Below are 24,753 nucleotides of genomic sequence, written 5' to 3' on the forward strand. Positions count from 1 at the left end.
AAGCTTCAACCCAAACTTGCCCCCATACTTACAAAACTGTTAAAACGTTGCCTTAAGGAGAAGTTCTTCCCAACACACGGGAAAACCTCAACACTATACCCTGTATTTAAGAATTCAGGTGATCAGTCATCACCCTCCCAGTAAAGACCAATAAATCTCCTGTGTGTCATGAGTAAGTTGCTGGAATCCATATTAAATAGAGAAGAAGTCAATCACCTCAGCAGAAATAACCTTCTTAGTGACTTGCACATAGTTTTTGTTCTGCTAGATCTACAACAGATGTGCTAACGGTTATATCTCACAGTATTAGTGAATCTCTCAAGAAAGGCTTCCTTTCTCGGGCAATTGCTCTTGGCATATATAAGACCTCCTGTAGGGTATGGCATAAAGGCTTACTTTACAAGATTTCCAGCTACAGTATAACTGGAAATGTTTACTCAATTATTAAATCATTTCTCTCCGATAGGTTCATAAGAGTAGTGGTTGATGGGCAGAAATCAGAGGCCCACAGTATTAATGCTGGAGTCTCTCAGGGGTCAATCCTGGGCCCAACTCTCTTCCTGATCTACATAAATGATCTCCCAAAGCACATACTTAAATCATTCGCTGACATCTATGCTGATGGCACGACCATCTATGGCAACACATCAAAGGCCGTAAATGACAAAGTTCTTTCTGATTCTTTCCTCTAATCTTGAGCGCGTGGTACAGTGGGGGAAGAGGTTGCTGGTTACTTTTAATGCATCTAAAACCAAACTCCTATCTTTATATCATCAACGCACTAATCCTCATCTGGCATCAATTGAAATGGATGGCTCTTGTCTTGAGGAGGCTCCATGTTTTCAGAAGCTTCTGGCTTTGACGTTTACTCCTGATCTGAAATGGAACACGTACATCCATTCAGCTGCCAATGACGCTGGGAAAATGGTAGGATATTGCTACCGCTCCAGAAGATATCTAGCGACTGATGCAATTCTCTACCTAGATAAAAGCCAAATATGTTCAATGACGGAGTACTGCTGCCACATCTTGGCAGGAAACGCTAAAAACAGCAAATCCCGCTTTTACAGGGTACAAAATAGACTGCGTGGCTTAGTTTGGGATGCCTTTTTCTCTTCCCTTCAACCTCTCCCCTCAGAAGAGACGTTGCGAGTCTGTCTTTATTTTATCGTTACTTCCATGGCAAGTGATCGTCTGAGCTCCAATCTCTGGCCCCCGTCGCCAATCTTTCACGATAAACACCCGTCTAGCTGAAACCAATGTCAATAAACATAGATTCCATGAACAAACCATCTCTCTTAGAAGAACGCTCCAGTGGAACTCTCTGTCGTTTGCCTATTTCCCCCTGACTACAACTTGAATATCTTCAAGGCCAACATAAACAAATTCCTGATGAACCGCTCCCTTAAGTAAAACACTTTATCAAATCTCCAATACTAACGATTAAAACGCTACTATCCCATTGATTACTGTACACGCAATAACCCTTATCCCCGAGTGGCTTCTGGGCCTTGATAAGTGGTCACCACCATGTAAAAATAAACTTAGCCTTATTACGAATGATCGTTTCCTTCTCCTTTTCAACGATGGCAGACAACACGTCAAATCGCAGGTCTCATGCCTCTCGTTCCTCGCGGTTCTCCAGCAGATCATCAGCAACTGCCGCCGCTGTAATCGCTGGAGCAATGGCCGAGGCGGCTAAGGCACGTTTAGCCTTCATCGACAAAGAACTCAAATTAAGGATGGAGTTGGAAAAAGTACAGTTCGAAAAGGAAACAGCTGCCGCCGAGGTCGAGCCGAAGGTTCTGGGGGAAGCTTCCGACGAGTTAAACGAGCGGTCTAGCTGCCACCATTTGAAACTCGACGGTACATCTGCTGACCCTAATACAGAGGTCTTACTGATAAGATGGATTCTTCTCAGACCTGATTACTACTGAATGGCCACATTTCAACGACATGTCGGGGGACTACCGTGTTTTTAAAGCGCGGCGAAATACCTCAGTTTCGCATGAAGTGAGGAAATAGACCCGCTCGTAAAGTGGCCTAGTAAAGAGTCAGGAGAACATGCGAGAATTTTAATATCAGCCCACCCCAATCATCCAGAGAAAGGACATTAAACGAGTGGACGATTTTCCAGGGCTGTCTTACAGTGATTCCGTGGGACTAAGAGAATTTGACGACCTAACTACTGAACTCCTGTCGGCTAAGGATGATCGACACCTTCCTGGACCCGCCTCTTTGGACACCACTTGAAAGAGCAAGAGACTTGTTTTTATTTTTTGTTTAAATGTTGCTCATCTACAGCACATACATCCAGGTTCTGTAAAGATAACATAAAATGCAAGGAGTGTCATAGCAAAGATCACAACACTACTCTCCATCCAGGACTGTCGATGTGGGATCTACCTCAAAGCACGGCGAGGAAGACGACTTCCCGGAATCAGCCGGATTGGGCTTACAATGTACATAGGTTTGCGGTGGCGACCTGTCGGAAAAGTCGTGTGCTAAGATTTGCCTTGTAAATATTTACCCCATTGACCAAGCAGACAAGATGGTAAAGATGTCCGCCATCACAGACGAACCGAGTGCCCCTTACTCCCTGAAAAACTGTGTCGGAGCGATTCAGACAACAGCAATAAGTACAGTACGCTTCCAAGTGGAATCTCTATATTGAAAAACCAGCATCCCACTCCCCAACCTAGTCGAGTATGATGAAACACCTAATGATTGGTTAAGCATCCCAACCATGGAGACAAAAAAAACTCCTATTATACTACTTCTCGGACGAGAAATCTTAAGAACAAGATGCGTCAAGAAATAAACGGCCCTCACGAAGCTCAATATGCTCCGAAATAAAACCTAGGATGAGTCATAGTAAAGGTCTGTTTAGGGAAGACAGAGAAATTATATAAGCATTTTTAAAAGATATCCAAGACAGTTTTGAGAGTGTTAAGAATATGATGGCAGATATATATGTAATAATTCCGGAAACAAGTTTAATTATTTTTTTACAGTTATATTGAAGTGTCAAAATAAAGAATCATTAAATTATTTTTTTCATGTCACCATAAGAAATTAGTATTATTAAGATTGATACATTTGAGAAGAAAATAAAATCTTACATATTATATATATATATATATATATATATAATTATTTTTTACTATAATAATTAAATACCTACAGACACTAGTGTTTCATCCTTTCGGGAATCTTCAGTGCATATATATGTGTGTGTGTGTGTTTAAAAATTCAAAATTTGAAATAGCATTTCAATTCTAAATTCATAAAGAAAAACGTCATTATATACAATTCTGAATATCCCTAAAAGAGACAATATTATTAGATTTTTCTAAGAACTTTATTATTAATGCACATACATCTAAAAATCTATAACATTATGAAAGAGATGTTATACCAGCACGATATTTTTATATATTTACATGCGTCTACAGGCAAATATTTATAAAACTTTTTGGAGCGTCCGAACGTTTTTGTTAGTCTTTCAAAAACATGTTTGTCTTTAAAAACATGTTTGTCATGAAAACTAGCTTGTATTTAATAAAATTCTCACTATTTACCACGGACCAAATATATTAAGTTCAAATAAACACAAATGTTTGCTCAATGTGTACACAGATTTTCAATCATTACATTATGTTTTCATGTCGGTTTCGTTTCATGAGTAAATATTGCGTACAATATATGTAATAATTGTCCTAAAACATAAAGACAAAATTTAAATATATTTAAACGTATTCATGATTTGGCGCCACTCCTCGTATTGAATATAGAATATATGTACTCATGCATGCGTTAACGGGCACAGATGTAAAAAATAACAAAAATATATAAAACACACAAGTGTTAAATAGCATAAACTAATATAAATATTACGTAATACGAAATTTATTTATTTATGTTTGTTTTAAAAGAGTTCAGAATAAATAGATAAACATAACAAATGATCTCAAATTAAATTCATAAATCATTTCAATAAAAATCAAATATAAAAGAGAATTATTCATCGAAAAAAAGCATTAGATATGTAAAAGGAGATAATACGAAAACAAAATGCTAGTAAATTACGTACGCATAATTATAATTATATAGGCTTAAAATATTAGTAAAACGTTAGTATAAAAACCACATATAATTTCATTAAAAATTAATATTTTATAATAAGTATAACATTATAAAAAGAAGAAAATAATCAGCAAACTAAAAATAAACAAGATGCGGTCGCAATTTCTGAGAAAAGGAGAAAAACACAGAAGCTGAAAAGAATTTATCATTTCTAGAGCATGTACTGGATTCCCTGCATTAGATTTGATACTGGCGGTAGCGATCTTTTACAGCGCTTTAATTAAATTAGTAAAATTAATAATCTCTTCTATTGAATGTTTATCATCTATCTATATTTGGTGTTCTCTGCCGGAACTCTGTTTTTATTATTATTTAGCCTAAGCTCTACTACCCTCAGTGAATGTATTGAGATTTTTCCTTTGGTTGGGATTAACATATGATTAACTATATTTTTAAAATTCATTTAATGCCTAAAATTTGATTTATTTACTCTACCTTGTATATCGAGCAATTGTTATTAAAGTGGGATCATACTTATTCTGCCAGAAAAATTTTGCAGGTCTTATAATCACAGGTTTCCATTACAGCTGTTTGTTGGATACTTTTATTCTGAAGAGTATATATATATATATATATATATATTTATATATATATTGCCTATCTATATACACATACTCACACACGTATATACTTATATATGTATGCCAATATATATATGTTACAGAGAGAGAGAGAGAGAGAGAGAGAGAGAGGTGAGTGAACGTGGAGTGTAGACACGTTTACCAGAACCGAAGGTTAGCTGACCAGATTACGTATGAGTGACGTGGTCAGGTTGCCTAGATCTGTGAGATTTGATTTGGGCTTTGAAAAGACGGACGGCTTCCCGTTGTCTCCCCTTCTTCACTGGGGAGGGGGGAGACGGATGCTGATGTGTGTAGAAGAAGAACCCACACAGGCCGATTTCACTTCCACCTTCTGCAGGGACCTCTGGGGAAAGTGAAATAAAAACTATAAAACCCATTCATCGTCTTCGAGTGATAAATCTTCGTCAAACAGGTATCAAGTCTCCCTCCAGGATGAGAAATTTCCAGATGGTCCGACATCGAAGAAGCAGAGGTAGGTTCTGAAAATACATGTCACACACACGATTCCCTTTATGATAATCAAACACACAACCCTTTATATTAGAGACAATCATACGCACACGGAATCCTTTTATGTTATATACCAAACGTAAATGGTGCCCCTCAAGGAAGAACCCGATATGTAACATATATATATATATATATATATATATATATATATATATATATACGCATGTGTTTTATATATATGAAATAATGAAATACATTGCCGAAAACGAGACAGAATTTTTACTTTTATTGTGATTTTATTGAAATATGCGTTCAAATGAATGCTTATTGTAGGTCAACATTCGCCTTTTTCCAGTATGAAAGCCTCATATATTTCCGAGCCGAAAGATATGAGGAGGGAAATATATTCAACACAATAATAATCGATGGTTTGTGTTTTAATGCTTATTTGGTTCAATCCATTTGAAAAAATCTTGGCATATTAGATATGACTTCGTTCTTATCCAGGTACATTTTCCCTTCTTCTTCATCATAAATGAATATAGGTATTCGCAAGTAAGATCAGCAAAATTGGGGCTTATTTTTCCCTGAAAAAGGAAAAAAAACCTTCAACATCTGTTTTCAGACGGGATACATATCTTCTATTAAAAATACGATTTAATAATATAATTTCTCTCACTATCGACAGACAGTTGAAATAATTAATACAATAATCAATAATACAATAATACAAAATTCAATACTAAAGTAATTTTACACACAAATTAAAATCTATCGAAGTAATTATAGTACTTAATATGTGTACTCACATATTAAACATATTTATATTTTTTAAACAAATATAAATTACGATAAATTTGCCTGCCATATAATGTAGAAAAACATATAAAAGCAACTGAACAAAAACCATTACACTTGCTGAAGAACACGTGGTTAAAGAGTTCGACAGAGAACAGCCTAGACGAGATTACTTTCTTCTATAATGCACAATTTATCACCATCTTGAGATCAATCGTCTGGCTGTGTCGGTGTATCCTTCAGGGTATCAGGGAAACATGTCTCAGGGAACAATCCGTGATCAGGTGTATGATTGTTTGAACCTTCACGCTGCGCAGTCATCGAACGTCTAGTATATAACCACATTTCCGCAAGTTGTTTCGAGTTTCTACAAAGTTCGCTCGAGGTCGATTGAGTGCTATTGAATGTCCGGTGGATTTCATTGTAACCAGAAAAATTCTAGTGCAGATGAAAGGGTGGTGATTATGTTTCTAGGCCTCTGGCGGTGACGAAGCAGTTGCAGGAAAACGGTCAATACGAAACCCGTTGATCTCCGTATAAGAATGGTGAATTTCGTTGCTTTACTTTTTCGGATCTGCCTTCGCTATCGCTTCTCGAAGAATTTAGTGCGAAGCGATACTAGACAGCGTGTGGACCGATTGAAAATGAGCTGTGATATATTTAGTGAGTGCGTAATAATAGGAAGTTTAATAACATGAGGTAGGATTCCTTTTGTTGTGTTCATCATGTGGTGTTTTCTGTGCGTGTGAGTGTAAATTTGATTTCTTTGTAATTTTACAGCATCTGTTGATTTACAAGCGTTACGCATATCAATAAATGGCATTTGATATTAAAAGCGTGTGGCAGAAAAAATGGGGGTGGCAATCCACAATGCTAACTGGTCTGCATTCAACCATAACAATTCGTTTTTATTACTGTGGCATGGGTCTTAATTTAAAGGTCTCTGTCTTAGCATTTACCGCTGTTTATGTCACCGGTCAGAAGCCTGGTATTGTCCAGGCTTAATCATTAATAATTAACCACTTCGATCACGTCGATATGATTTAGGAGATAACGGTGTTCAAGTAGTTATCGACATAGCCTGACGTCTATGGTTTCTTAGGTTTGAACCCAGTTCGTTCTACAAAATCACTTTCACATAAAATGTTGACAACTTTCACGCGTCCCCTCTTATAAGTACACACTGTCTTCTTTTAAAAGTATTAAAATTATGACAACATCGACAATAATATCTTCGAAGTCATACGATATGACGATGATGATTTTTATTAAAGCTTTATTCACATATTAAAAAATATTAGCTATTAGTTCGTTTTATCAATAAACCCGCTGGACACCTGATGTCGCACGATGTTGCTCTGTCGTACAGCACGTTTAAACATGGTATTTCAACTTATACAGGTGGTGTATGCGTTATTATAGAAGGAATCCTCTGTTGATTATTATATATTACTAGGAGTAATTTGCCCTGTAGACTTATTCTAAAGGAGTAAACAAAAATGATAATATCGTTACGTCTATGTTTGTTTACAATATCACATCAGCTGATAGTTGGGCTTGATGATGAATGTTCTGGAAAAGTCACTTCTGATTTTGCTTTAACATATTCAACAGAAAGAATGATTTGCGGAGACTTACAACGGCATCTGTTCTTTTATTATAAACTAGCAGTTCAGCCCGCTTTGCGCGGGTCCTATGTACTAATCATAAGTTTATGTGCATATGTATAGCATATATATATATTAAAATATTTGACTCATATCCAGGAAACTTTTATCTAAAATATCACGTTTTTGGACCCAAAATTCGCTTGGTAGAGGCTGCAAGGGTCAGCTCTTTAAACTTTGACCTCTTGGCAGCCTAATTCTCACCCAAACACTGATACAAAGCTTGCTGGATGACTAAATGCACTTTCTGTAAAATTTCAAATGTTTAGATCCAAAATTTTGCTAAATACTCTGCTAAAAAACCAAAACATCATATCTTTTGAACTTTAACCCTTTGCTAGCAAAATGTTCGGATAAAACCGACTAAAAACCTTGACCCTACTACACTACCTGTAAAATTTCCAATGTTTACACCAAAGACTGGCTGAGATGTCCGGTTTTTTTTAATTTGACCTAAATTTTGATCCCTTACAATTTATTTTTTGGACTCAAATCAAATTAAAAAGGTGGATCTATGTTCAAGTAATCTACATCTAAAATTACAAGTCTTTAGACCCAAATTGGCAGTGTTTTCAAGAGTCAGATACCTGAACTGTGACAGCTAAATTTCTTGCCAGAAAACATATTAAAAAGAGTTTCACAAATCTCAATACCCGTTATGTCAAATATCGAGTCTGTAGACTGAAAATTCACAGATTAATATTGTAGGTAATTGTACATACACACAGGCACACACAGAATTTTTCACTTTTATAGATAACTAGCGAGAAGTACCCGGCGTTGCCCGGGTGTTTTTCGGGGCATGTGAAAAAAAAAACCCGTAAATGTGAAAAAAAAAACGAAGCCTTCACGACGCGCAGTTGGAAAATAGTAAAGTGTTAAAAAAACACGTGCGCGTTTTTGATTGACGTGACGGCGATAGGTATTCAGCAGTTAGCATTTTGTGCGGGACAGTTTTGAATGAGGTGAATAAATCGGTTTGTTTGTTTTTAAAAACCCGCTCCGTGTTTATTAGGAGGAGCGAAATGAAAGCTACAGTTTGATATGACGCAGTCGACATTGAACAAACGTGACTTAGCTCTCTGGAGACAACTGGCTTTCGGCCTGTGATTAGAGTCGAATTTCGCTTTTTTTATACTGAAAAGCGAATGTAATGCGTGCCAATGCGGGAAATGTCGAATAATTAACGTTTGAAAGTCAATAAAATTAAATAGACAGACGAGCTCCGTGGGTAAAAATATTACAGTTTATAGATGCTATAAAAAGTTTTAAGAAATTGTGAACCGAGCAAGAGCTTCTCTGAAAGAAGCCTTTTGTGGACATCGAGGAAAAGCGTACATATATACATACATACATACATACATACATTTTCGCTTTTCTATATATAGATGGCATGAAACTCATTAATAAGAAGAAAATCAAATTAAATTGTGATGTAAACTTTGGCTTGAACGCGAAATCATTCTGTCTGGTCAACTGAACTGTATCTCTAGCTGGCAATAACTCTTTTTCACAAGAATGAATCATTTCTTTCGATTTTATTATCTCCCTTGCCGGTGTAGCATTCTTTTGTACCTATGACACAAAAACTACTTTAAGGGTCGGATTTTTTTCGATTATCGATACTTATCGGACGAATTTCTGTGCAAAATATATCTAAATACACTGACAGACATATACATCAACTTATTGTAAAATTTGCAAAAGACAGGTTCAGCAGTTTCGGAACCTATAAGGAAGGAACTCATAAACACAAAGTAATTCATATAACAGTAAGGAATTTGAACTGACAGTAAAATGTATTCGTAATATTACCAGTTTTTCATTCTCCCACACTTTTTGTTTAACAGCTAATTCTGTCTCATTAATCCCTTATATTTTTTCTTATGTATTGAAAATATGCGTTAGTAACTCTTAGTAGAGCTACGTTATAAAGATTATTTATTATGTAGCTTACGTTATAAAGATGATTTATTATGTAGCTATAATTATTTGACATAAGTAAATAATGAAACTTACTTAATGTGTGACTGTTACTACAATAATTTAGATACGAGAACAGAAAAAAGAATTTCTCTGTATCACAGGTTGATTCATTCTTAGTAAACTATTTTTTTTTCTTAAAGGGCGAAACAGAGAACAAATATTATGTATGTGCTTATGAAAACCATAAACTATATAAATTATTATGATGAATTATGAAAGATGTATTCAAAGAAACATGGTGAAGTTTATGATACTTACAATACAATCACAGCCGCGTTGGTATTCCTCAGTAAGAGCGGATTTCACCCATTCTTGGTAAGGTCTTATCCATTTAAATGGGTAAAATGGTGTACATCCTCCAGCATAAACTTTTCCATTTTTAATTTTAGCTGAGAAAATATTTACAGAAATGGGAAATCAATTACATCTTTGTTGTTCTTTGTGTAAAAATTTACAGGAAATGAACGCATGTTACGGAAATTGGCATCATATGCAATTTGTAGCTTGTTTATCATTGTGATACCTTAATGACAAATTCGTATTTTTGCTTATACCTCGTTTAATTTCGTTGAAGATAAAACTCATCGAAAATTATTGGAAAGATTCGACGTCTTGCCATTAGATTAATGTGTACTTTCTACTGTTTTAGGATGTGACATATTTTGTAGGGGATTTAATATATAAGAAACGCTAACATGATTACTTTGTGGAAATGTAAGTTGCATGTTTTATTTAATATCATGTCGATGCAAAATATTTACAGATTTGTAAAAGATGCATGTAAATTCCTTGTTCTTTATTCTATGCGTTTATTACTTTAACATGTTTAATTAATACATTTTATCAGATGATTAAAGTATTATTCCTTTTTCTTCATTATTCTCAATCATTTTTTATTAATAGAAATAATATAATAATATAATAAATGATAATAGTCGTCCTAAAGAAAACCACTTACAAAAGTCCGATAAACACTTTTACCAAAGATTTCAAAACAATTTACACGATAGGAGAGGAAGTTTTTCAATATATCATATAAGAACGTAATGAATTTTAAAGTGAGGCATTCATATAGGTTGCTTTCAAAATGAAATCCAGTTATTGAGAACAAAGGTAGCTGATGGCATAAAATAGATATATGTATTGTTATCAATTTGTTATCCGCGTCTTTTTTTGATACTGCTTTCTTTCTTCTCTCGAACATTAAGGATCGAAACCGAAGCCAAAACGTAGGAAAATATTATATATATATATATATATATATATATATATATATATAACTACTTCATTTACTCACATAAATTTAATATACGAAAGTATATATTTATGCGTAAACTTTAAGTATTTGCTTCAAAAGTGCTCAATCCTATAGTGGATGAAACGCAAAATATTCAGTGTAGCTTAATCGCCATATATATTTTATAAATTACTATACATATATATATATATATATATATATATATATATATATATATATATATACATTATATATTTTCTTATCTTTTGTTTTTGATTGGATGAGGTCAAATACAATATTTAACTTGAGTTCCGTCAGCTCTAATCGAAACAGTTCCTTATGAATAATTACTGATAAAATGATACATAAAAAATAAATTACTGGAGTTTCATAAGCTATAATTGAAAGCATTTAAGCTGTTTAACCGAGAATGATTTCTCGGTATGAAATACAGTACGCCATATTATAGTTTATTCATAAAGAATATGATATTCTACTTTATTGAGTTACATGTGAACAGTGTGAGCAATCTTTAAAATAAAACATGAAAATGAATTATAATGAGTTTCGCATGAGTTTTCGTACATTGATCAAACATTTCTTAAACTAATAGAATTATAGGATATAAAAGTATTTTTAATCCTTTATTTCCTAGTAATCTCTTGCGGGTAATCTGAGTCATCTTTCTGATAAAATCATGCATAAAACTTAAACACAAAATAGTGTACATCTAAACACCTTTACATGTACATTTAAACACCAATAATTTAAATCCCTAAAATATACATTCAAACATCTATACAACGTAATAAATTATTTTTTATGTACGTAAGAGTTATTTTTAATATATATTGCTACTTTAAGTTATTTAATTTTATGACGTGGGAAATAAATTAATTATAATTGATATTTACCGAAAACGACAAAAAATCTATCTGCAAAAATTCCATCTGTCAATTCTTTTAAATCCAGATTTGTTTCCACATCCACAAAGTTCTGATCAGTAATATCATCCAACAAAATGTTTCCCTAAAAAAAAAATTATCTTAAAAAGCAGAAATAAACATTCAAACTGTTTGTCTGTTTAAAGTGTAACTTGAAACTGCTCATCTTCTAAAGTTAAAATAAAAACTATATGATAGCTTCAAAATATGCAAAATGCACATTGACTGCCGTAGTGATATCATTTTAGAGGTGGTTGTATATATATATATATATATATATATATATATATATATATATATATATATATATATATATAGTTTTAAGTTTCTATTTACAATTTGTCTTTATATAAGCAGTGATTTTTTGCTACACAGTCATGAGCATGTTTCTGTCCTCTAGTGTGTAGGGACCTTTTCAGGCAACAAACGCTTATTTACGAAAGCGGAATTTTTGATTGGTTGGTTGGTTGTTTTTGTCTTACGGCATATCAACCCTTTTCAGGTTATTTAATGCCGAATCCAAAGATTCGGAAGAAAAATTTTTAATAGAATATATTTGCTGTTTTCAAGTCAGTTTCTAATTAATCCATAGTTTGGACCCTAACAGGTACTATCATTCCGGGTCAGAGTGGACCTGGGGGCAATGGCAATTAAAGGGTGTCTCAACACTCCGTACAGCCCGCAAGCTGGGGCCTCACCATTGTATATAGTTTAAGATCATATCCAGGATCCGGAATTTTTTAATATATATATATATATATATATATATATATATATATATATATATATATATATATATATATATATACTGGTGATGAATAATTTAAGACCACTTAAAAATCTTTTTCACAAAACCCGTTTTTAAGGACAGATTTTAAACTCTTCCGACTTAATCTAAAAGTTATGGACACAAAAAGCTACATTCCAAGATTTATTTTTAAAGTTTACATATTTATCAGGTTAGTCTTTTACACATGGTCAAAATTATAAGACTAGAAACAAAATTCTATTAAATTGTACAAAATGTGTATGAAAAATGTATGAAAACATTCAACAATCAAACTTAATAATGATTTCCACCTCCATTGCTTTTGATGACTTCAAAAATTTTTTGCGGCATGCTAGAAATAAGGGTTTCCATTAATGTTTGGGGTATTCTGCTCCAGTTTCTGAAGATGGCTTCACTAAGTCCATTTTTTGTTGAATATAGTTTGCAATTTTGTTAAACATCACTCCTCATCAATCCTCAAATATTTTCAATTAGGTTCAAGTCCGGTGAGCATGTAGGATGTCCCAAAAGATGAACTTCATTTTATTGTAGAGAGCTCAAGGTCCGTCTTGCAGTGTGGATTGCAGCATTATCCTGTGGAATAAACATCCATCCTCACAAAAACGATGACGCTCCATCATCAAAAGTGCTTTTTTGTAGCATGTTTGACGACCTTGCACCACCTGAAGCTCCATTGTTCCTCTGTAAGCTAATGCAACCCATACAATTACGGAACCTGTGAAAAAAATTCTAGAGGCATGTTGTTGTCATGCCAATATCGCTGGAAGCCATCAGGACAATCTAAATTGAAATTTTCTCATCAGAAAAAGGACTTTCTTTCACTTCTTAACGTCTGAGGTTCGGTATCTACGACCAAATCTTAAGCGGTCCACATTATGACATGGAAGCAATCGAGGAATTTGTTTACGATTTTTATTTAACATGCCGTTTTGTTGTAAGTGCTTTCTGGTAGTAATTTGACAAGAAGAAAGCCCTTTGTCATTCATATCAACCCGTCTGATTCTCCTACTCAATTCAGGAGAAGTTTTGGGATAGCCTGCCAAATGATTTTGCTTTTCCATAATTCTCAGTGTAACTTAGAAAGTTGCAAATATCAGTTTTACTGCTACTTACCTTAGCTGCTATCGCTCGTGTGAAAACCTTGCTTATGGAATCTTAGAATTCGAGAGCGCTAAACTTCGGTTAGTTTTCTTCCTTTAGGCATTGTAACCCCTTTACACATTTATTGTTAATCTCTAACTGAACTAAAAACATTAGAATTACCATAAATCTTACAATCTATACCTTTGGTCTTATAATTTTGATCATGCGTAAAAAAACTAATTTTATAAAAATGTAAATATTTAAATATAATTTTGAGAATGTATCTTTTTGTTTCCAGAACCTTTTAGATTGTAGTAATAGTAACCTTAATTCGTAAGAGTTTAAAATCTATCCTTACAAAAGGCTTCTTTTTAAAGAGTTGTAAGTGGTCTTAAATTTTTGATAAGAGATAATGCATTTATGCTGGTAAAAACAATTTCGTTTTGGTTATTATATTTAAAATTATATAATAGTGAGACAAAACTAAGAAACTGTACATATGTCTTGGTACCATCAGCTAGAATGGAAATCGAAACATACAACTTTTCACCACCATGCCATATTAGACCTCTGCAAAATTGACATTTTTCTTCAAACATATGGGAACTGATATTATTCCGATTCTCCAAGGTCTAAATTAGCTAAATATACCAGTTATTGTGATCTTAGACATTGGCTATGCCTGCCTCAAGAGCCATGTAATTTTTTGTTGACGTTTTTCAAAAACGCTGCAAAATGTGGCATATTATGTCCTTATTTTCATTATAGCTTTCCAGAGGTTGACGCTATAGCATTGAACGTGGTACCAAATGAAAGCTAATAAACTTTTCTTGCATATGGTAGTAAACGCATGAACACCTGTGTAAATTTTAACTAATTTTAATGCACAAACATATGTTTTTTTATGCTTGGAAAGGACGCCATCATATAATACATAACTTTATCTCAAAAATGTTACTCTTAATGCATGTATATAATTTATTATCACTAAGTATGTTTTATCTCTTCATTTCAGATTGTAAGTTAAAGCTGATTTGTTGAGATTTGTGAACTGCTGACAACATGGCATCTGGAAGACAACTACGCTGTGGGAAAGTGGTCAGCGATACAAGTGAACGGGATGAACCAACTGAAAAGAGAAGAAAGGTAGCAACTCCTATCACAAGGTCATTCAGTGATGTGTATCTCATTGGGCAACCCAGCTCCAGCATCAGGGGCTCTCCACTTCCTACTAATCGCCAGTTGCTCCAGTATGTCCTGCATTTGAGGAATGATAATCCCAACAGTGACAATGGGCATTTAGCCCATGATACAGTGGATGTCGTTTTGCCATTCTGGAATATGGCAAGGATTAAAACACTAACTAGACCAAATGCAGTCAACCGTTTCATGATCCTTCATGAAAAGTACAGGAACATTGTTAAAAACAAGGGAAGAAATAACAAACCAGAGGAAGAGAAACGAGCTAACTTTCTGAATGACTTAGACAAGTTATTTGATATTGGAGCAAAGGATATTGTGGACGAGATAAGAAGCAACAGGCTGCTCACAAAGGAGATCAAGGAAGAAGACATCAATTTTTACTTGGACCAACAGACCACTCGCCTGGCACACATGTCAGGTCATGATAAGGTGTTTTAGAAGAAGTCTAGAGAGAAAAGCTTCCGAGAAGAAAGAGAAGAGAGAATGTTATCATCAATGACTGCTGCAGCAGCAGAAGTTGGGAATATTTCAAGTGATGAAGACACAGAGAACAGTCAAGGCTCTGGTACTAGTGAGGGTTCAGAATACACTGAGACAACACCAAGCTGGGCATCAAAACCAAGTACGATAACCTTACACTTTCCACACTCAGTTATGACCAGTGAAGAGATTTGTAGCACTGCAGATCGGTTGCCACTCTCTGCAACCAGACTACAGCCATGGTGTCTGCAGTGTTGAAGGCAGGATGCGCAGATCTTGATGACTTTGTTATATCAGCCTCTACTACAAGACGAAATAGGATAAACACTCGTCATAACTTGTGCCAAAGTTGCATGAATAACTTCAAGGAAAGTCCGCCAGATTACTGCACACTACAGTGGGATGGAAAACTTCTACGGGATGTTCTTGGTGAAAGATACCCAGTGGAAAGTCTTGCAATGCTCGTCTCTGGTACTCCACAGTATGAAGAAGGGAAGCTGCTTGGTGTGTACTTCATAGAAAGTTCCACAGGAATCCAAGACTGTAATGCTACATTGGAACTGATAGAAGCATGGGGTCTCACAGACAACATTGTAGGCTTGGTATTTGGTACCACAGAAAGCAACAGTGGCATCAACACGTGTGCAGCGAAGCTTATTGAAGAAAAACTAGGCAAAAAGGTATTCTACTTCGCTTGTCGCCATCACATATCAGAGGTTATAATTGGAGGCTGTGTTCAGCAAGGTCAAGAGTCCTGACAACCCAATATTCAGCAATGTGAAAGAGAAGTGGGACAAGTTGGTTAAGGACTGCCCAAGAGTTCTGGGCCTAGTTGAACAAGACTTGAAACAGAAGAAGACAAGCACAATTGCAGTCTTAAGCAATTTCCTTGAGGAAGCAAGTCCGAGGGCAGATTACAGAGAGGTGGCAGAGATGTGCCTGATCCTGCTTGGTGAGGAACCTCCTCGAGGTATCCACTGGGCCAAGCCAGGTGCCATTCACCAAGCCCGCTGGATGGCCAGGAAGATTTACTGTATGAAGATGCTCATGTTTTCCAAGGAACTAAAATACAACACGGACACTATCTTCAAGCTGGAGAGGATGAACAAGTTCCTGGCCTTATTCTACACCAGCCACTGGGTGACCACCACATCTGCAGCTGATGCACGTATCCATGACCTCCAGCTTATGAAGAACATGCTGCAATACAAGCAGTATGACTATGAACTGTCAACCTCTGTTCTCAAGAAAATGAACAACCACCGCTGGTATCTGACCCAGAAACTAGTGCCATTCACCTTGTTCAGTTCACATGCCAGCATGACCAAGTCTTCAAAAGAGAAGCTCGCAGTCAAGCTGTCAGAAACAGAGAAACCTGAGAGTTACAGGAAAGGCAAGTCAGTGTTTCCTGTCATCAATGCAGCTACAGTTCTCACAGGCTCGGTAGGGCCAGAGTCTCACTTTTTGTTTGAAGCTCTTCAAGTGAAATGTGACTGGCTCACTACTCCTGCTGACACCTGGGAAGACAATGCCAGCTACAGAAATGCACAGAAGTTTGTAAGGTCAGTGAAAGTGACCAATGATGTGGCTGAGAGTGGTGTGAAACTAATGAGTGACTTTGCAACTCAGATCACAAGTGACCCAGAGCAAAGAAGCTGCTTACTACAAGTTGTGGAGTACCACAGGAAAAGATTTGACAGTTTCAAAAAAGCCAGATTGAACAAGTGATAATACATGTATTAGTAACAGTTTCTTATGCAACATATGTGTCAGTGCAGTGCTATCATACTACCAAACTGATTTTAGTAGTGTCCCAGCTGTTTGTGCATTAAAATTATTTCAAATTTCACAGGTGTTCATGTGTTTTATTGTGCTTACTACCATATGCAGGAAAAGTTTATTAGCTTTCATTTGGTACCATTTTCAATGCTATAGCATCAGCCTCTGGAAAGCTACAATGAAAATAAGGACATAATATCCCATATTTTGCAGCGTTTTTGAAAAACGTCAACAATAAAATTACATGGCTCTTGAGGCAGGAAGAGCCAAGGTCCAAGATCACAATAACTGGTATATTTAGCTAATTTAGACCGTGGAGAATGGGAATAATAGCAGTTTCCATATGTTTGAAGAAAAAGGTCAATTTTGAAGAGGTCTAATGCCATATAAATAAGCATATATATGTAGCTGCTAAAATATAATAAGACAACTTTGCATACAACGACAACATTGTCAGGCCGAGTTACTATGCAGTTAATTAATACCAGCGCAATCTACCAGCATGTAATAAAATAATACAACTGTCCCACCTCCTATCTTGAACAAATCCTTGTTGATAATACAAAATTTTTATAACACGAAAATAATTTCCAAACGATAAAAATTTTCGGAGCATTATAGATTAGAACCCAATAATCTCGTAATTTCGATATAACTTCAAATGTGAGAAGCGCCACACCGTATTAAAATGCCTGGCGTAGTGCGTACTTTACGCGCTTTGTCAATATTAGCAGAAGGACCAGTTGATTTCAAACTTAGCTTTTTAATCAACTTAGTTTTAAATCGACTTTTAATCGACAATTTATATAGCATTACGCTTTCATTACTAAATACAATTTATATAGCATTACGCTTTCATTACTAAATACAATTTATATAGCATTACGCTTTCATCACTAAATACAATTTATATAGCATTACGCTTTCATCACTAAATACAATTTATATAGCATTACGCTTTCATTACTAATTACAATTTATATAGCATTACGCTTTCATTACTAAATACAATTTATATAGCATTACGCTTTCATTACTAAATACAATTTATATAGCATTACGCTTTCATTACTAAATACAATTAATATAGCATTACGCTTTCATCACTAAATACAATTTATATAGCATTACGCTTTCATCACTAAATACAATTTATATAGCATTACGCTTTCATCACTAAATACAATTTATATAGCATTACGCTTTCATCACTAAATACAATTTATATAGCATTACGCTTTCATCACTAAATACAATTTATATAGCATTACGCTTTCATCACTTAATACAATTTATATAGCATTACGCTTTCATCACTAAATACAATTTATATAGCATTATGCTTTCATCACTAAATACAATTTATATAGCATTACGCTTTCATCACTAAATACAATTTATATAGCATTACGCTTTCATCACTAAATACAATTTATATAGCATTACGCTTTCATTACTAAATACAATTTATATAGCATTACGCTTTCATCACTAAATACAATTTATATAGCATTACGCTTTCATCACTAAATACAATTTATATAGCATTACGCTTTCATCACTAAATACAATTTATATAGCATTACGCTTTCATCACTAAATACAATTTATATAGCATTACGCTTTCATCACTAAATACAATTTATATAGCATTACGCTTTCATCACTAAATACAATTTATATAGCATTATGCTTTCATCACTAAATACAATTTATATAGCATTACGCTTTCATCACTAAATACAATTTATATAGTATTACGCTTTCATCACTAAATACAATTTATATAGCATTACGCTTTCATCACTAAATACAATTTATATAGCATTATGCTTTCATCACTAAATACAATTTATACAGCATTATGCTTTCATCACTAAATACAATTTATATAGCATTACGCTTTCATCACTAAATACAATTTATATAGCATTACGCTTTCATCACTAAATACAATTTATATAGCATTACGCTTTCATCACTAAATACAATTTATATAGCATTATGCTTTCATCACTAAATACAATTTATATAGCATTACGCTTTCATCACTAAATACAATTTATTATGTATTTTGATTTTCACTTTTTGCTTTCAATTTTCGAAGCAATTCACTTTCACCTCGTGATAACTACTGAATTTCATTGATGATTTTTATTTCATATATTAAAAATATTATAGGAAAATCGAAAATATCAAAAAAAAAGAATCGATATTTTTTGTGACCATGAGCAGAGGTTTGCTTGAAATATAAAAAATATAAATAAAAGTATTTAATACAAACATTGTTTTCATTAATCAATAACCCCTTGTAAATTTTAATCAATTACACACACACACACACACACACACATATATATATATATATATATATATATATATATATATATCAGACTTTTTGTTTTTAAAGTTTTAGTCCTATCAATAAAAAAGGTGCAGACAATCCCTGCAGATGTGCGAAATCGCCCAATGATGTATGTTATATCTTCGTGATTTGCATCACATATTAATAATGAATCACACCATAACGTTAGATATTTTCATAATCCACACTAATATGTATTTTATTGCTCGGTTTGACAAACAAAAACAACACTCACCTTGAATATAGTCTCAATTATCATTTTAATTGAATCATTTCCACTGACAGTCCGTGGGCGTTGTGCAAAAAACACTGCAATAAAGTAAAATATAAATTAGTGAAAGCACTGATACATTATAAATTTCTAGTAATATAGGTATTACTATCGTCGTTTCTTTCAATTTTTCTAAGGTACTTTGTTTGATTTAGAGTTTTGATGCGAGGGACAGTAATATAAAACAATAACACACAGGAATACGTAAAATCCTCAGGTATTGGTCAATCTGAAACTTTACATAAACTACTTAGGGTAAAGAGTTGGTTAAATAATTTAATGTTAGTGGGGGTTCCCGGCGCTTGCCTGGTGTTTCAATATTAAAAACATAAAAAACGATGTTAAACTTTCCAAAAATATCGAAAAAACGAAAACAAACAAAAAAAAACACCGAACAAACGTAAAACTTCTTTAAAAAAGAAATCGGAAAAACAAAAAGCCAAAACAAGGGTTAAAATGATGAATATGGTTAGAAAAAACAAAAACAAAGAAACACAGCGAAAAGCGGAAAAAAGAAAAAATGGCATAAATAACCCTTCGATTCGGTTTAGTCCATGGCCTTTTTTAAACCAGCAGAATGCATAGAACGAATAGGAACGTTAAAATTTCATTCCTGTTTCCATTCCCGCAAAGATAAAACGAAATAAAACGGAAATGATGTATTATATGTTTATTTTTTAAAAATAAAAAATGGAAAGAATACTCTTTTTTATTTAGTGTATAAATGTTGGGGAAAAATTGTAATTAAGCAACGTAAAAGTAAACGTAGGATAAGAATTAATGTTTGTGTGAATGTCGTTATCGGTTAATTTCGTGGTGCATTTCATCCAATAGGCAGCATAGAACGGAAAGGTATGGTGCAATTCCATTCCAGTTTTTTTTAAGCAACTGCGAAGTACAGAAAACCGAAACCGTCGTTCGTCCGTAAGTGTACCTTGTGAACGATCACGCAATGGTTTAAATGGGTGGCGGGGAAGGGGGAATTAATTAGAGATAAAAGATTTTACTCCTCCCAGCGATTTTAACCGATTTTTGCAGGACACTCTCAGCAGAAAAATATAGGAATCTACGATTATCGAGGAAGTGGAGAGGTAATACGCCTATAACACACCTCATATATTGTGCTGCAGTTTGTGCATATACATTTGCATGAAATGTCTTGATTTTTAATCATATTAAGATCAAGATCAGAGGGTAAAAAGAAGTTCATTTTATATATATAAGGATTTGGATTGAAATTTAAATTATGATCTCTTTTAATTTTGAATTGTCTTTCTCGTAATTGCTACACTAACTGTTATTATATAGTAAAAATTATTAAAGTAGTGAAATGCACATTTCCTTATTAAATTGAAACATGTTAACAAAGCTAAAATATTATTTATACTGAAGGGAGAAAGATAGCAAAAAGTACTCTTTACACAGAAGTGTGGCACATAAGCAGAAGTATATGCATATTAAAACAAAGAAAACACTGGTAATACTATTAACAATAGAGTTTAACAACGAAAAGACAGAAAATATTAATTCAACTGAATCATAGGTGATCAACGGAAATACTTTTAAAACTAGAGCTTGACACACCAATGACTAAAAGCCGCACAGAATCCAACAGATCATGTGACTCGGGTGTTTATATAAACTTGAACTCAGATGTGTCTGGCAATCATATTTTATTACAAGTCAACTATTACAAACCAACTGACGTGTAAATGGCAAACTGAAGCTTGACAAACCAAAACATATTTATGAGTCATATGTTTTACTTACCAATGTCGCTGTTGCAGTATTCTGTCTGCAGATGGAGGTTTGGGCATTTCGTAGATACAAGTCCTATTACGAGCAGTTCGATAATCAAGCATCCCCCAAAGATATGAGTAAACATCGTGCCGTTATGTTATCTGTTTTCTATTTCAGTTAATAAGTTGTTTATTATTATTATTATTATTATTATTATTATTATTATTATTATTATTATTATTATTATTATTATTATTATTACGAAGAATACTAATGCTGTTTCCGAACAAGAAAGGAATAGATGTTTCCTTTCACTGAACTCAGTGTGTTCGCCCTCGTTTCTACTTTGTAATGTAATTTATATATGCGATGCGTTTTTATATTGAAATTAAGATTGGCACAAAGCCGGCTGAGAAGCTAAGGAAACATCGTTCAATCAAATTAAACTGAGTATGAGTTGAATTTTTTATTGTAATAATTTATTTATATTCATGTGTTTCACGTTTAATTTCGATAAATGTTTAATTGCACGGTTCATTCTGATTCTTTTATTCAACATATTTACGAGTTTCGTTCAATTTTTATTTTCAATAAATGTATGTATAAAATAGATGTGTGTTTGTCCGTTATGTTAATTACTTCACAATGTTACTGCTTCACAATTGAGTAGTACAATTGAAGATGAAGTTAGTTTTCTTTATATGTTTTCCCTTTCAATAAACGGACTAATATAATTCCATATGTAATATGTATGAAAAAAAAAGATATTTTCTTAAAAAAGAAACACTGAAATCAGAGAATATTTTTATGTTTCTATTATAAATACGTGACAATTTTTGGTATATATATATATATATATATATATATATATATATATATATATATATATGCAATGTTTTTATCAGTTCATCCTTCAAAAAGTGTTTAATCGTACATTATCCGAGCAAACCCCGATTAGGTAGTGTAGAAATGTCGATCCTCAGAATCACATCAAGTGAAAAGTAAACTGAGTTAAATGTTTAATTACAAAAATATATTTATATTTTTGTAGTTCACGATTCTTACTTGACGTTTAAACTAAAAAGCAAATTATTGATGTCAAAATTCAAACAGATTTATAATATTGATTATTTTAGAACTTGGTCGTTATGTAAGTTTTCTGTTAACGCATGTCGTCATCGAATTTCACAAATTTTACGTATAATCTCCACACATCTAGATCAGTAGAAATTAACCATTAGGGAGAGTGCGACTATTTATAGAACTGCTTTATAAGAACGTATGTTACAAGGCCTGCTTTTTTACATTAAGTTGTCTATTTGGCACGTTATATAGCAAAAAGGGAAAACATATTTGTCCATAGGGTATATCTGATGTGCTCTAAGATGTGTTCTCTAATGACTTCCATATCAGTCTCTTTAAAAAAACATTTTTTTGTAATTTTGATTAACGACTAAGCAGTTTGTCGTCAAGAACCACGGCTTGTGTCTACTATTATCAAGGTTTCCGAATTAGCTATTCACATTTGTCAGACCACCCTGTTATTTTGAAACGGGACAGAACAGAAAAAGAGATGTTAGTAAATATAGTAAATATCAGTCAAACTATTTTGGTGTAATGCTTTTGCATTGTCAAATGCAAACATTAATCTGTGGATCAGAATAATTGAACATTTTATTGCTTTGTTTATTAAGTCTGTATAGAAATACACGAATCGCATGCATTGTACTCTGATGGTGGGTGTCAAATAGACGTTTAAAACTGTACCTAGCATGAGTCAAGAGCCACAAGAACGTTACATCATAATTGGAATAAAACGTTGACGCCTCTGTGTAGCTTAATTTCCGTTACAACATTGTCTGACGCATGCGTAAACAATCAAGTTCTGAAAACTTAACCGACCGTTTATAATCAGCTTTAATAATGTTCTCTGTTAAATAACAATCGCATACTTCTTATCCTCGAATTGCTTTATTATTTTTATAACCATTGCGTCATTAGTATTCATAAATAGCGCGTTATTTGGAAGTAGAACCTAAAATCTGGCAGCAGTAAAGTTTTATATACAAAATGATTCAGATGTAAGACTCCTAAAAGAGTTGATTTTCGATGAGCTGAGAATTATTATATATATATATATATATATATATATATATATATATATATATATATAATTTGAAGGAATTGTTATATGTGCGAGGTTTAACAGGTATAATCGAGCTTAATAATAGCATTATAGACAGGGCAAATTATATAAATAGAACATTTATATAGCTAGGGATTTATTTGCCGATGTAATAAGAACAACACCAAATTACTGAGGTAAAAAGAAGGACAAAAACACTAACGAAAATTGATACGCTTTGTTTATTACATCGACAAATGAATCATTCTCTCTCTATCTCTGCCACTGTCTCTCTTTGTCTCTCTCTCTCTCTCTCTCTATATATATATATATATTATATATATATATATATATATATAATAAATATTATATATACATTACAAAATATTGTTCAAGTTTATTACTGAAAGGACTATAAAAAATCCTCAAAGAGCCAATCAAAAACTGTGAAATATATTTTTCCTATCCGAAATATTTCATTTGTTTTTAAAGTGAAAAACTTAATAAAACACAATAGTTCATCACATTTTAATAATATGAATCTATCAATCAGGTTACTCATAATGTAACAGACTGTTCGTGCCTTAATCTAAACGCAGGTTTCATGAACAAGTTCTTTCGTAGAACCGCCCACCGGTCGAACACTGTTCTACTGGTTTGCTTTTAAGCTGATTAAAATGTGGTCAAGTACTTGTGAAAACATTATCTGAAATAATAAAATATACAAAAGTTCCCATCACTAACAATGAACTCATAAAATATACACAAATTCCCAGACTAGGCTGTTGACCCCATCACAACCCTGAACTCATATATATCTTTGAGATTACGTTTCAGCCCTTGATTAGTAATGACTTAAGTTATGAATTGATAAGTGATGACTCGCTTGTATGAGAACTGTTTTATTTCATCACAGCTATAATGCAGCGTATGCTGTTCACACGCAGTTACAAAATTCTTAAATGTTATTAGCAACTACTAAAATAATTATATTCATTCCCATTTTTCTATTTTTCCAACAATCTAAAAATGTCGTATTGAAAAAATCATGTTTACTTTATTTACTAATAAAATATATATTATTGTTTCACAGAAAAATAATCGA

The 24,753-nt window shown here is 33.4% G+C and overlaps 1 protein-coding gene across 1 annotated transcript; it reads right to left on the reverse strand.

Moving 5' to 3' along the window:
• Window positions 1-5,456: 5,456 nt before the first annotated feature.
• Window positions 5,457-21,957, reverse strand: LOC145256518 (uncharacterized). Its single transcript, XM_080115506.1, has 5 exons — window positions 21,554-21,957; window positions 19,748-19,821; window positions 11,783-11,897; window positions 9,890-10,020; window positions 5,457-5,767 (listed from the first exon to the last, which is right to left on the reverse strand). The coding sequence occupies exons 1-5, from the start codon at window positions 21,666-21,668 to the stop codon at window positions 5,618-5,620; spliced, it is 585 nt and encodes a 194-aa protein (XP_079971632.1). The 5' UTR covers window positions 21,669-21,957; the 3' UTR covers window positions 5,457-5,617.
• Between the last annotated feature and the right edge of the window lie 2,796 nt (window positions 21,958-24,753).

The sequence above is a fragment of the Euprymna scolopes genome, chromosome 32, assembly GCF_053919585.1.
Source record: "Euprymna scolopes isolate OS-2025 chromosome 32, ASM5391958v1, whole genome shotgun sequence".
Lineage (NCBI taxonomy): Eukaryota > Metazoa > Mollusca > Cephalopoda > Sepiida > Sepiolidae > Euprymna > Euprymna scolopes.